Source organism: Salpingoeca rosetta (genome assembly GCF_000188695.1).
Source record: "Salpingoeca rosetta unplaced genomic scaffold supercont1.11, whole genome shotgun sequence".
In the NCBI taxonomy this organism is placed as follows: domain Eukaryota; class Choanoflagellata; order Craspedida; family Salpingoecidae; genus Salpingoeca; species Salpingoeca rosetta.
This window is the reverse complement of record NW_004754923.1, coordinates 338,853-351,352: the sequence shown is the minus strand read 5'-3', so window position 1 is coordinate 351,352 and position 12,500 is coordinate 338,853. Positions and strand designations below refer to the sequence as shown.

General features: G+C 57.5%; 4 protein-coding genes across 4 annotated transcripts in view; 2 read left to right on the top strand and 2 right to left on the bottom strand.

The window, feature by feature from the left end:
• The window catches only part of PTSG_04770 (uncharacterized protein), a 2,882-nt gene extending 1,039 nt beyond the window's left edge, over nucleotides 1-1,843 (bottom strand). The window contains exons 1-2 of the mRNA XM_004994030.1: nucleotides 951-1,843; nucleotides 1-677 (exon numbers count right to left, since the gene is read on the bottom strand). The exon at nucleotides 1-677 is cut by the window's left edge and continues 1,039 nt beyond it. Of these exons, the coding sequence (XP_004994087.1) occupies nucleotides 1-677; nucleotides 951-1,425 (1,152 nt within the window). The 5' untranslated portion in view covers nucleotides 1,426-1,843. The remainder of the gene's footprint in view (nucleotides 678-950) is intronic.
• Nucleotides 1,844-2,681: 838 nt separating this feature from the next.
• PTSG_04769 (uncharacterized protein) lies at nucleotides 2,682-6,541 on the top strand. The gene is made up of 2 exons (XM_004994029.1): nucleotides 2,682-3,422; nucleotides 3,747-6,541. The coding sequence occupies exons 1-2, from the start codon at nucleotides 3,013-3,015 to the stop codon at nucleotides 6,091-6,093; spliced, it is 2,757 nt and encodes a 918-aa protein (XP_004994086.1). The 5' UTR covers nucleotides 2,682-3,012; the 3' UTR covers nucleotides 6,094-6,541.
• Nucleotides 6,542-7,160: 619 nt separating this feature from the next.
• Nucleotides 7,161-10,360, bottom strand: PTSG_12210 (uncharacterized protein). The gene is made up of 2 exons (XM_004994028.1): nucleotides 10,043-10,360; nucleotides 7,161-9,730 (listed from the first exon to the last, which is right to left on the bottom strand). The coding sequence occupies exon 2, from the start codon at nucleotides 9,321-9,323 to the stop codon at nucleotides 7,257-7,259; it is 2,067 nt and encodes a 688-aa protein (XP_004994085.1). The 5' UTR covers nucleotides 9,324-9,730; nucleotides 10,043-10,360; the 3' UTR covers nucleotides 7,161-7,256.
• Nucleotides 10,361-10,395: 35 nt separating this feature from the next.
• The window catches only part of PTSG_04766 (uncharacterized protein), a 4,336-nt gene continuing 2,231 nt past the window's right edge, over nucleotides 10,396-12,500 (top strand). The window contains exons 1-6 of the mRNA XM_004994027.1: nucleotides 10,396-10,960; nucleotides 11,114-11,193; nucleotides 11,346-11,448; nucleotides 11,698-11,784; nucleotides 11,991-12,063; nucleotides 12,435-12,500. The exon at nucleotides 12,435-12,500 is cut by the window's right edge and continues 185 nt beyond it. Coding sequence (XP_004994084.1) covers nucleotides 10,682-10,960; nucleotides 11,114-11,193; nucleotides 11,346-11,448; nucleotides 11,698-11,784; nucleotides 11,991-12,063; nucleotides 12,435-12,500 — 688 coding nt within the window. The 5' untranslated portion in view covers nucleotides 10,396-10,681. The remainder of the gene's footprint in view (nucleotides 10,961-11,113; nucleotides 11,194-11,345; nucleotides 11,449-11,697; nucleotides 11,785-11,990; nucleotides 12,064-12,434) is intronic.

Genomic DNA, 12,500 nt, shown 5'->3' with positions numbered 1-12,500 from the left:
TTGTTGCAGCTGGTGCTGTTGCTGTTGCTGAGTAAACTGGTCCTGGTGCATCTGGAACCCGGAGAAAGGTGCAGTGTCGAATGTTGTGGACGCAGACGGGTGTGCGGGCAGCAAGTCTGGGAGGTCGCTGGGCGTGGACAGAAACGGTGCCTGCACAACCTCTTCCTCCTTGACAAACATGTCGAGGGAGCCCTGTGTCTGCATGGGCTGGTGCTGCTGGTGCTGGTGCTGCTCAGCCTGCTGCCAGGTCGAGTCGAGGTTGAGCACGGGTTGTGTTGGTTGCTGCTGCTGCCCCATGGAGAAGGGCGCGGTATTGCTGACCATGTGAGGCGTGGGCGCTGGCGGCTGTGTTGCGGGCATGGCCGGCATGAGGTCTGTCACGTGGTAGATGATCTGGGATCCCGTGGACCAGGAGACAACTGCAAGGCTGCTCGTGTCGTCCACCTCCATCACGGTGCCAATTGGGCCGTTGGGTGCTTGGCGATGGTACACGTATGAACCAAGCACGATGGCTGGCGCCTGTTGCTGCTGTTGAGCTGTGGCTTGCTGCGCCTGCTGCGCCTGTGCAACGTCGCACTCCTCCTGTTTATTTGCGGTGGCGGAAGTTGTGCTTGCGCCAGTGTTGCCCGTCTTGTTTGCAGGGGTGCGCTTCCGCCTCCTCGTCGGCTTGGAGTCATCTGCCAGCGTGTGTGTGTGTGTGTGTGTGTGTGTGTGTGTGTGTGTGTGTGTGTGTGTGTGTGTGTGTGTGTGTGTGTGTGTGTGTGTGTGTGTGCGTGCGCGTGTGTGTGAGAGATAGTGTGTGTGTGTGTGAGAGAGAGAGAGAAGGGGCAACGATGGACAAGCAACAGGAGGCCGCGAGCCGTGCTCGATTACTCATCCACAAACAAACACAAACACCAAACACACGCAAACACAAACACAAACACCAACACAAACAAAAGCAAGCGCACCATTGACGAGGGTGAACGTCTCCTTTGAGAGGAACCAGTGAAGGTTGCCTTCGCTGCGGAGAGCAACGAGAAAGTGCCAGGCAACGTCACCAAAGGTGCGGTAGGGCAGGGCGCACACACAGTCCTTGGTGGTGGTGAGGTCAAAGGTGACGCCGGCTTGATCGGCCATGAGGCACTTGCGGTAGAGGTTGAGGCGCGTGCAGTCGGCGAGGTTTGTGGTGTCACCGGGCACACAGAAGATGGCCGGGTCCTCCGTGGAGAACATGGCAAGCTCGTACCCTTCTGGGATGGGCATGTTCCACAGGCGGCCGTTCTTCTTCAGGATGCGGGCGGCAGAGGTCTTGCGCCCGCCCTGCGTTGACAGCAGCACCTTCGATCGGAAGTCCTGCGAGTCGTGGCAGAACACAAGGCCGGGCACCACCTTGGCTTGGATGGTGGTCTCATGCTGGTGCATCACGCGTATTTCGGCGGCCATGGTTGCGGTGTTGCTTGTTGCGAGACGAAGTGGAGGGAGAAGAAAGGGGAACCAGAAGGATCACAAAAGGACAGCAGAGCAAACTCGAGATCAGGCAGACGTCGGGATCAGACGGCAGCAGGCTCGGAGGATTGTGTTTGTGTTTGTGTTTTGGTGAAGGTCACACGACTTGTACTTGTTGTATGCTGAAATGGAAGCTTGAGAAAAAGAAGACCGGCTTGAATGTGATTGAGGGAGAGAAAGTGACCGTGACACACAAAGCGCACGGGATAAGAAGCAGAGGTGTAACAACAACAAGAGAGAGGGAGGCAGTGGATGATGGTTGGTCGCGCGCGGCAGCAGGTGTCGGTGAGGACGTGGGAAGCACAAGAATGGTGGCGGGAGTGTTTGTGCGCACTCGTGTGCAGCCAAGCAAGCCAAGAAGGGTGTGTTGATGTATGTATTTTTTGAGTATGAGCCACGATGACGCACAGCTGGCTTCTTGCCTTTTTGCGTGCTTTGCCCCCAGAATCAGTCAGTCAGGCGATGTCCCCGCAATGTTGACTCATAGCAGTGCGCATTAGTGCAGACATGCAACGGACATTGTTGAAAGATATTGGTGAAAGGACGTGTCAGTTGTCACGGTGGATACCTCCCTCCAGTTTTTGGCTCACGAAGCAAGCCTGACCTGATGTGAATTTGTGGCGCACAAATTAAAAAATTAAAGTCATACCACTTGTGATTCCATGCTAAAGTAACGTAAGTGCCCTGAGCGTATGAACTGTAAATTAATGAACGCGACGACAACAAAGGACTGCTGACATGATTTGAACAACAACAAAGGACAACAGTCGGAGCAGACGTCGGACTTGCACTGGTGTTGCAGGATTGCTGCAACCCCCTTTGTTGTGACGTGCATGATGACGACAGGCACTTCGCCACGCTTTGTTTCTTTGGCAAGCAATCGTTTGGTCTTACGCAAACCCCTGAGTGTGCCATGGACTTTCAATCTCCCGCTTCCTCCCATGCAGTTGCTGTTGTTGTTGTTGTTGCTGTTGTTGCTGTTGTTGCTGTTGTTGCTGTGGCTTTCGGGTGGAAATAATTTAATGTAAACAAAGAACCAAAACAAAGAGCATCGCCCTCTGCACTGGGCGCAGTAGTTGTGCCTCGCTCGTACTCACACTTCTTGACCAGATCTGACACACAGCTTCGCACCACACACGCACGCACACACACGCACATCAGCTCGAATGACCAAATACAAACAAACAAACCTCGGCCCTTCGTCATTCATCCCAAGGACACGACCGACCACAAGAAGCAGCCCTGCAACCACACCCATTACTAGCCCATACGGCAAGCTCCATCACACCGTCGCTACCGCGCGAGTGAAGACCCACCCCGCTCTTGGATCCAGCCGTCCAGTCATCCAACACCCGGAAGAAACAAGAAAGACCCAACCACCTTGCGACAAGCCGCAGCTTTCGCCTCAAGGAAACGGTTACAAGAGTTGCAGTCGACCGGTTGAACCTTCCTGCTGGCAAGAAACGGGCAATCCCCCCCCCCCAGCCAGTGTCGTCAGCGCGGACAGGCTGTCTGACTAGCAAGATGGGCAGCAACACACCACTGGCACAACGACGACCTCCGCCACTGTCATCGTCAACAGCGCCAAGGCCCGCGCGCGTGTTCGTCTCGTTTCAGGACATTGAGGCCAGGCGGGAGGCATACGCGCTCAAGCAGAAGATCGCGGACCTCGACCTGGGCTCCGTGCAGTGCACTCATCTTAGCCGTCACAGTGTGGATCAAGGCCTGGCCACCCAACGGGCCATCGAGGACGCGACCCTCATCGTCATCTTGGGCACAAAACTGTATGGCAAGCGCACCATCGACGCCTTCAGCTATCACGATGAGCTTCGATGCATCCTGGAGGCCAAGAAACCCACTTTGCTCATCCACATGTGCTCCAAGTTCAAGTACAAGTCAACCCAATGTCTTCTCTCCCTCACCCCACACCACAGGTATGCCGTGTACACGTGTGCAACTGTGTCCGTGTGTGTGTGTGTGTGTATGTGTGGTTATGTGCGTTGGTGTGTGTGTTTGTGTGTGTGTGTGTGTGTGTGTTTTGTGTGTGTGTCATCTGACAAGGCACACTTGCAGTACTTCGCCAACACACTTGTAGAACCGCGATGTCTCGCGCGGATCTTTGCGCACTCCTGCTCCTGCTCCTCCTCCTCCGCCACCACCACCACCGCCGCCACCACCACCACCACCCCTTTCCCACCTCTGTCTCGTTGTGTTCTGACCGCAGTGACTGTCCCTTGCATGCACCCCTGTCTCTGCAGCGTCGTGTGGATGCCCAGCATGACGGGTACAATCCATGCTTCGTCGGCATCGCCACCAGCGTCGCCAGAAGCCATCGAGCCCCCCGAGCAGGTCATGGACGCCGTCATCACCCTCATCTCCATCAATGCACACGCTGCAAGCCAGCAGCCACAGCAGCAGCAGCAGCAGCGCCGCCGCCTCAACAGCACAGGTACCATCATTATGCATCCAAGGGCACTGCTCGCCTCCATTACCCGTAACGGCTCGAAGCAGGCCAAAGGCGATGCCGAGCCTATTGCCCCCCTGCCACGACACAAGAGCCAGCAGCACTACCCCCACCACCATTGCCACCACCTCAGCAACGCCAGCGACAACAACAAAAGTGCCAGCACCCCCAAGGACAGGATGCTGCGTCGCACGCAGAGCATGGGCGCACTCAGGTCATCGCTCGCATCCCAAGTGGAGGCCGTGCGCAGAACCACGCAGCGGAAACGATCCCACACCAAGACCGGGCTGCAGCACGTGTCGCCCAACTCCCCCTTGGCACGGTCACCCACACGCAGCCCCACGCCCAATCGTGCAGGCAGCGTGTGCCACAAGACCCAACAGCCGTTGGGGGACGCGAACGCACGGGCCACTACAGCTGTGCTCGTCGCTCGCAGCCGCACCAACAACAGCCCGGCACTCAACACCACCACCCCGACCACAAACCATGATGGCCACACCCACAACGACCACAAAAACGCCAACACTGGTGATGGCTTGAGGCGCGTCAACACCAACGACAACAGCACCCACACAAGCAAAGACGACACCGACAACAGCATCTTCAGTGACCCAGCTGCACCAGAGCCAGGATCCCCTACCGAGGCTGAGCCAACCCCACGCAACGTCAGCCCCGTCACAACGGCCGTGTGCATGTCCGTGTTCCTGTACAATCTGCGACAGCAGCGCGATGACGGCGAAGCGCTGGCCGCGACCATGGGCGAGCTGGCCGTCTTCATTCGCGACACGAGGCACCGCGACCAGGAGGAAGGCGGCGCGGGTGACCACCCATCTGCCGTGCAGTTCCTGGCATCGAAGCCGTCTGCGTTGGCAGCCATTGCCGCTGCCATGAACGCCCACCAGTGGAATGCAACCTTGCAGCGCCGTGCGTGCTTTGTTCTCAAGCACGTGGTGAACTACAACATGTCCCATCGGCGACAGGGCTGTCAGGCGGCACTCGCCTCGGCCACCGCAACCACCACAGCAACCACCACAGCAACCACCACAGCAACCACCACTGCAACCACAACCGCAACCACAACAGCAACCACAACCGCAACCACCACAGGCACGGCGCGAACGTCCGCCACATCCACCAGCCCTCCCACTCCGAGGAGCTGCAAGAACAACGACAACGGGGGCGACGACGACGCTCGGAGAAATGAACACGCTGCTGTGCAACAGCAGTTGGGCGCCAGTGCATGTGCTGTGCTGAAGGAGTGTGTCCTGTCTGTGCTGCTGGCCATGTGCGCGCACGTGGATGACGTCGTCATGCAGAGCCACGGCTGCGAGCTGCTGGAGGCCATGGTGCTGGGTTGCCCCGAAACGCGCCACGACCTGACCCTGCTGGGCATTGTGGACATCGTCACCAGCGCCATGACCCGACACCCCACCATCCCTTCCATCCTCAACGCAGGCTGTGCCATCCTCACCACGCTCGCTCAAAAGAAGGAGGCCAAGCTCCGCGCGTTTGTGCGCAGTGGGCACTTCAACCCGCTCATCCACGCGCTCAACACTCACAAGGGCAGCAGCCACCTCGTCACGGCCCTGTGCAGATCCATCGACGCGGCGGCGGCGCAGCTCACGCGCGAGATGGCACCCGCCCCCAAACTGTCGTCAGTGACCGACCCCGACAGGGACAACACCCACGCTGCAACACCGCACTCGGGACCGTCACAGCACCGTGGACACGCCGACGAGGGAGAGCACAAGCAGGGGGAGGGGGATGCGGAGGATGAGGATGGGCACGATGCCGTACTGCTGTGGTGCACGGACGCCACCCTACAGGTGCTTGCGGCCATGAACACTGGAACCCAGCCCAGCAGCACGCAGACCGTGTGCCTGAGCGTCCTCATCAAGCTGGTGCGCCTGGTCAAGCTGCTGCTCACTACTGACTCACAGCAGCAGCAGCAGCAGCAGCAGCAGCAGTCGAAGACTGAACAAGATGATGATTCCGATGCAGCCACGGCCGCCGCCATTCTCCAACACGTTGCCGAGGGGCTGCGCGTGTACGTGCAGCCACCAGGCCATCATCATGACAATGCCCCTGCCCCCGTTGTTCGCAATCTCGCCTCTACCTTGCTGCAAGAATGCATGTGCTAAGGCGTCATGCATGTACCCTCAATTTAGTGTGTGTGTGTGTATCGTGCGATGACGTGCGATGTTTAATCCTGCTCTTACGAATGGTTAAGGACAAGCTTTGCTTTGTCAAATGTGTGCTTCTGTGTTTTTGATCCAAGCTTGCAAAGGTTGCTACCACTGCGAGCATATCACAGCCTTCCCCTTCCTTGATTCTCGGATCAACGTCAAGTGCCGTTAGCTCAATGCTCGCTTCATTCAAGTTTGCTGCTTCGGTCTTGTGCAACCAACCTGTCCTGTTCATTGCAACAGCCCATTGTTAGCCTTCTCCTTATTGCGTCTCGGGCAACGGCATCTCCCTGGATCTCTCTTCTGCCCAGACTTGTCCTTCACTAGCTTGCTTGCTGACCACCACGCCTAACAAACAGACCCGCCCCGTAACCCCTTTGCCATATACGATTTCAAACCCTGATCGCTTCGAGCACTCAAGAGTCAAGAAGGTGTACGTTCAGCAGAACACATGCATTACGGCTTCATCCCAGCCAATGGGAGCCGATGCAGCCAACAAAACACGAACGGGCAAACGCAACAGACATGCGTGCACAGAAAGGTGTGCACAAGAGAGCGTGCACAAAAGAGCACATACACACACACACACACACACACACACACACACACACACACACACACACACACACACGCACACACACACACACACGCACGCACACACACACACACACACACAAGGTGCGTATTGTAGGAAGATAGAGGGAATAACACGGTCATGTCAAATAGAGAGCGAAGAAGAAAACCACAGGAGTCCGTGAAGAGAGGGCATGGAGAGCTAACAGCTTGCAAGCATTCAAGCAGGCGGGAAAAAATGGAACCACACACGCCAAAAGGGCAAGCAGATACGCAGAGAGGAACAGAGAAACAGAAACACAGTCGCATACATGCGCACAAGTTACAAGTGTACGCACGAAGTAACAAGTGCACGCACACAACACGCAGACACAGACACACAGACACAGACACACAGACACAGACACACCCACGCACACACACCCACGCACACACACACACACACACACACACACACACACACACACACACACACACACACACACACACACACACACACACACACACACACACACACACACAAGAGCACAGCAACAGCAAAGGCATCACTTGATGGCTGCGGTGACGACGGTGATGTCGTCTGGCTTGCCGCCGGAGTAGAACATGCCCAGCTCCTCGTTGGCCACCTCCGACCACGGCGACTGCCGCAGTTTGTCCATTGCGGCGTTAAACGCCTCAGCAACCAGCGCACGTGCGCTCAGCCACATGGACTTGGGGCCCTGAGACAGCACCGTCTCCGCAATCTCAGAGTCGTGCAGGTTGTCAAAGAGGCCATCTGTACCAACCACCACCACGTCGCCCGCGCGGAGTGTCGTTTCTTGCACAACAGCGTCCGCCGGTGCGTCGGAGGCAGCGTGGTGCCCGAGCTGGTACGGCTTGCCAAAGAAGTGCTCGACAATCTTGCCCTTGAAGGCAATGAGCGGGCTGTGTGTCATCACGCTGCTCCCATACAGCGACGCCGTGGGGAAGGATGCCCCATTGCTATTGTTGTTGTTGTTGTTGTTGTTGTTGTTGTTGTTGTTGTTGTTGTTGTTGTTGTTGTTGTTGCTGCTGGAGGAAGAGGATGACAGTGATGATGATGGCGATGACGGTGCATCGTTCGCTGTGGTCGTTGTTGATGAAGAGGGAGGGCGGACAACAACAAAGGTGCTGTCGCCAAGCGTGGCTGCCTTGAGGCGACCGCTGCTGTGGTCAATCACCATCAGCGTGATGGTGCTGCTGCCTTGGATGTTGCCTGCACGCACAGCTGTCCACGCCTTGCCGAGAATCGTCTCAGGATCCGGCGCCCGCCGCTCTCCGTTGTCCGGCAGCGGCAGCGGCGATGTTGTCGTCGTCGTGGTGGTGGTCGCGTATGCTGAGCCCGCGCACGCGTGTTGCTCCTCTTCCTCCTCCTCATGCTCGTGGCCATGACTGCTGCTGCTGTTGCTGCTGTTGAGCGCGGTGGTGGCGGCGGCGGCATCGGCGTTTGCATCGGCAGTGTGTGGGGCGGCAGACGCGTGCGAGTCCTCCACCACATCTCGGTTGTACTCGGCCACCTCCTCCATGAAGAAGTGCGAGCACGCGCGCACAATTGCCTTTGCCATGGCCCCGCTGTCAATCCCGCGCTCCGCCCATGCGTGCACGCCATCTGCAACAGCAATGAGCGTAAACCCGCCCTCCTCTCGCACCGCATACGCGTCCTCGCCTGCGATGCCGTCCCAGCGCGTGCACGCGGCCTTCTTGCCCTGCCGCACCTTGTCCTTGTGCGGGATGGCTGCTGCGGAGTGCTTGATTGTGACGGGGATGCGTGGTGGCTCGTACTTGCACGTCGCACCGACGACCATGTCCGTGTCGCTGCTGGTGCTGGTGCTGGCGGTGCTGTTGTTGCTGTTGGTGGCGGTGGCGGTGCTCAAGGCGTTTGTGTCCACGCTGGCACTAGTGTTGGGTGATTGCACGGCTGTGCAGCTGCTGTTGCTGCTGTTCATGGTGGCGGTTGGCGTGGCTGCAAGCGACGTTGTGCTGTGATCGTTGCTGGTGCCTGTCAGGCTGGTCATACCAGTTGACCCGGGCGACGGCGCCAACGACAATGATGATGATGACGACGACGATGACGATGATGGTGATGACGACGATGAAGACGATGAAGACGATGATGATGACGAGACCACTGCTCCAGCTGCTCCTGGAGATGGTGATTGCATGTTTGTGCTGGAGTGGAGGTGGAGGCCCGTCCTGAGGCGCGGGTCACTGCTTGAGGCGCGGAGCGTTACGCCTTTTGGACTCGACAGCCCATCAAACGTGGATCCGAGCCACTGGTTGCAGACAAACTCGACCGTGTGTATCACGTCATCGCCGTCAATCTGCTCCACGCGCACGCTCTCCAGCAGCCATCCGTTGTACTTTGGCGGCGTGTTGGGCGCAACTGTGATGGACTTGATGGCGCCAACAGACCTTTCAAAGGTCAGATCGAAGACGTCCACCTCACCGCGCTCAAACCTGCCGGCAGCCGGTCGCAGCATCACCTCTTCCACGTGCTGTGCACCCCGCAGCACAAACAGCGCGTTGGAGTCGATGCCTGCACCGCGCTCGTCTGCCGTCTTCAGGTACACGCGGTAGGTGGCCAGGAGCCGCATCGTCTGCAGTGGGGCGCTGCGCAGGCGCCGATGGCGTGGCAGCAGATGTGTGGCCAGCCATGTGCCTGCGGCTTGCCTTGCCACGTTGCGACTCGACGCTGTGCTGCTGTGAAGGCCAAGCGTTGAGAACCTACGAGCATGGGTGCGGACGCGACACGCACACGTGCTGTAGCCAATCGCTATTGATGGCGGTGGGATCGTGGCTGCATTTTGAATGGAGCGTGTGGGCGAAATCCGGGCAGCAGCAGCCGCATTTGCTGTTGCTGTTGTTGTTGCTGCTGACGACGTTGCGCTTGTTGTAGCACTTGATGTTGCAGCGCAAAAGCGCCGCACACCGGCCCAAAACCTCAACACGGTGGCGTGGCTTGCACAAGAGCTCTCAAGTGCGGTGCAGCCGTCGTGGGCGTCTGCAGTCAGGAGAGGGAGGGGGAGAGGGATGCAAAATGTGAGCTTGTGTGGTGCATGTGTGTATTTGTGTGTGTGTGTGTGTGTATTTGTGAGGGGGATGGCAGAGATGGTGGGGATGGTGGAGACAAAATGTTGACAACAAGAAGAAAGATATACACAACACACACACACACACACACAAACACGTTAACTCACAGAGGCGCACACACACACACACACACACACACACACACACACACACACACACACACAAACACGTTAACTCACAGAGGCGCACAAGTGTGTCAACAGCCACGCCACCGCAAACTCACCACAAACACGGAGTCACCACTTTGGGTGGAGTCATCAACTCCCAATTGGAAATGCTTGCTTTGGCTGGTTGGTGGGAAGGAAAGATGCAAAGTGGGTGGCGAAGAAAGACAACAAAACAACAAACCAAACCGGCGCACGACAGACAAGGGCAACGATGACTGCGTCGGAAGAAGTGAGAACAAGGGGCACAACAGGCGCGAGTGGAGTGGAGGCGAAACAAGAGGCGAAATGACCGCACACGAGAACAAGCAACAAGACGAAGGAAGAGCGCCAGCCGCAGCAGTTGTGTAGCTTCTTTGCTGCTGCCCAAGTTGTGACGATTTGTGAATGATAAACGTCAATTCTCCGGGAACAAGCAAAGGGAAAGAAGCTGCAAGTACACACACACACACACACACCAACAACACACACCACGAGCGAGAGTGAGCTGCTGCAGTGGGTGGGTGCACACAACAGGCAAGAGTGGCGGCGATCGAAGGCTTTGGGCGGTTGTGATTTCGTGAAAGGAAGAAAGAAGGACAAGGGTAGAAGGAAGGAGAGGAAGAAGACAGGAGGAGAAGAGGAACGCTTGCAATCGTGCACTTACACAAACGGACGACAACGAGCATACCCATTTGACACATACAGAACCATTTGTCATGAGCACGGGTGCGAGTGTGGTTGCCGTTGCTGCGAGGGCAGTGGCGCGCAGAAGCGCGGTTGCAGCTCGCAGGCACGCTGACACACGCAGGCGACTGGCTACGCAAGCATATGAGCCGGAGATCTTCACCTCCGTCCTGCCCAATGGCATCAAGGTCATTTCCCAGCCGCAAGGCAGGGGCTGGGCGTCTCTGGCGGCACTGACAGAGCTAGGACCCAGGTTCGAGAAGGACGACTACAAGGGATGCAGCTACTTTGTGGAACACCTTGCATTCAAGGTCCGTGCGCTTGGGCGCGCGTGCGTGTGCGTCCGCGCGTGTTCGTGTGCGCGTGCGTGTGCGGTTGGATGTGTTTGTGCTTGCACGTGTGTGCAACTGTGTGATGCTTGTTCACCCTTTGCTTCTTGTGACTGACTGCGTGCGCGAGTTTAGTCAAATGAGTCGCAGACACACTCCGAGGTGCTTGAGGCCATTCACGCGTTTGGCGGCGACGTCCTCTCTCAAATGAACAAGTGCGTATGCTGTTTATGAACCTGTATGTGTGTTTGCGTTTTGGTGTTGTGAGAACACGTGCACGTGTGTGGGTCGGTCGGTGTCTCCGACAAAGCAGCATTTGCTCATGGCAAGTACTCACCGACATCTTTGCTCGGCCTCATGTGTGCAGGGATTCCCTCTTGCACTCCATCAACTTTATCCCGGATCAGCTGCCAGCTGTCGTCGACGTCCTTGCAAACGCCATGCGCACCCCGCGCTTCTCCGACGACGAGGTGTGGATATCACCTGTGTGTATTTGTGTGTGAGTGTGTGCGTATTTGTGTGTGTGAGTGTGTGCGTATGTGTGTGTGTGTGAGTGTGTGCGTATTTGTGTGTGTGTGTGTGTGTATTCTGCTCGTGTTGTGCGCGAATGCCAGTGTGCATTGTTTTGTGCACCATGGGCACATGTTTCTCCTCCCACGTCTTGACCATCATCACGACCGCGACCGCGGCCACCCCTATCATCTATCGTATCTGTGCAGGTTGCCGAGCAGTTCCACATGCTCGACTATGCGCTGGAGATGCTGCAGAACAACCCGCGCCCGCTCCTCAACGACCTCCTCTTCCAGGTCTCCGCTCGTGACAGTTGGCAGTCGTGCTGGTGGTGGCAGTGGTGGTGGTCGACAACTTCAGCAACAAGGAGGAGCAGGGTACATGTGTGTGCGTTTGGGGGAGATTCACGAGAAAGGACATACTCGCTGCTTCACCCCGCTCGCACAGTCACGTCACACTCACATTTCCATCACACGCGCGCCACACCTGCTGCGCGTTCCAGGCTGCGTTTGCGTCGAGGACCATCGGGAACCGCTCCGTGTGCACCAAGGACGAGGTGGTCGGCGTCACGCCAGGTCTGCACAGCAAGCAGGAGAGGAAGCGTGTGCAGTGTGCGTGTGCGTGCTTGCGTGGAGTGCGTGTAACGTGAGCGTGCGTGTGCGCGCTTGCGTGTGTGCGTGTGCGTGCTTGCGTGGAGTGCGTGTAACGTGAGCGTGCATGTGCGTGCTTGCTTGCGTGTGGTGTGAGTGTGCGTGTGCGTGCTTGCGTGTGTGCGTGTGCGTGTGAGTATTGTTATGCGGGATGGAGCGCTGTTCTGGGGGCTTCTACGCTTCCCAAACGTACTGACCCCCAATTTCCCAAACTGCCCTCAGCCCCTCCTGTCACATGTGCTCATCACCACCACCATCACCATGCACCACCGCTCCTTTCCCTGACCACGCACCAGAGCGTGTGCGTGCATTCTACAACGCGTGCATGCAGCCGGACCGGCTGACGTTTGGCGCAACAGGCA

Bases quoted from the DNA above. Each gene is read 5' to 3' on its own strand.
- PTSG_04769 (XM_004994029.1), top strand. From the start codon at position 3,013: ATGGGCAGCAACACACCACTGGCACAACGACGACCTCCGCCACTGTCA. The intron at 3,423-3,746 runs GTATGCCGTGTA...CTGTCTCTGCAG, and splicing joins TCCCTCACCCCACACCACAG to CGTCGTGTGGATGCCCAGCA.
- PTSG_12210 (XM_004994028.1), bottom strand. From the start codon at position 9,323: ATGCGGCTCCTGGCCACCTACCGCGTGTACCTGAAGACGGCAGACGAG.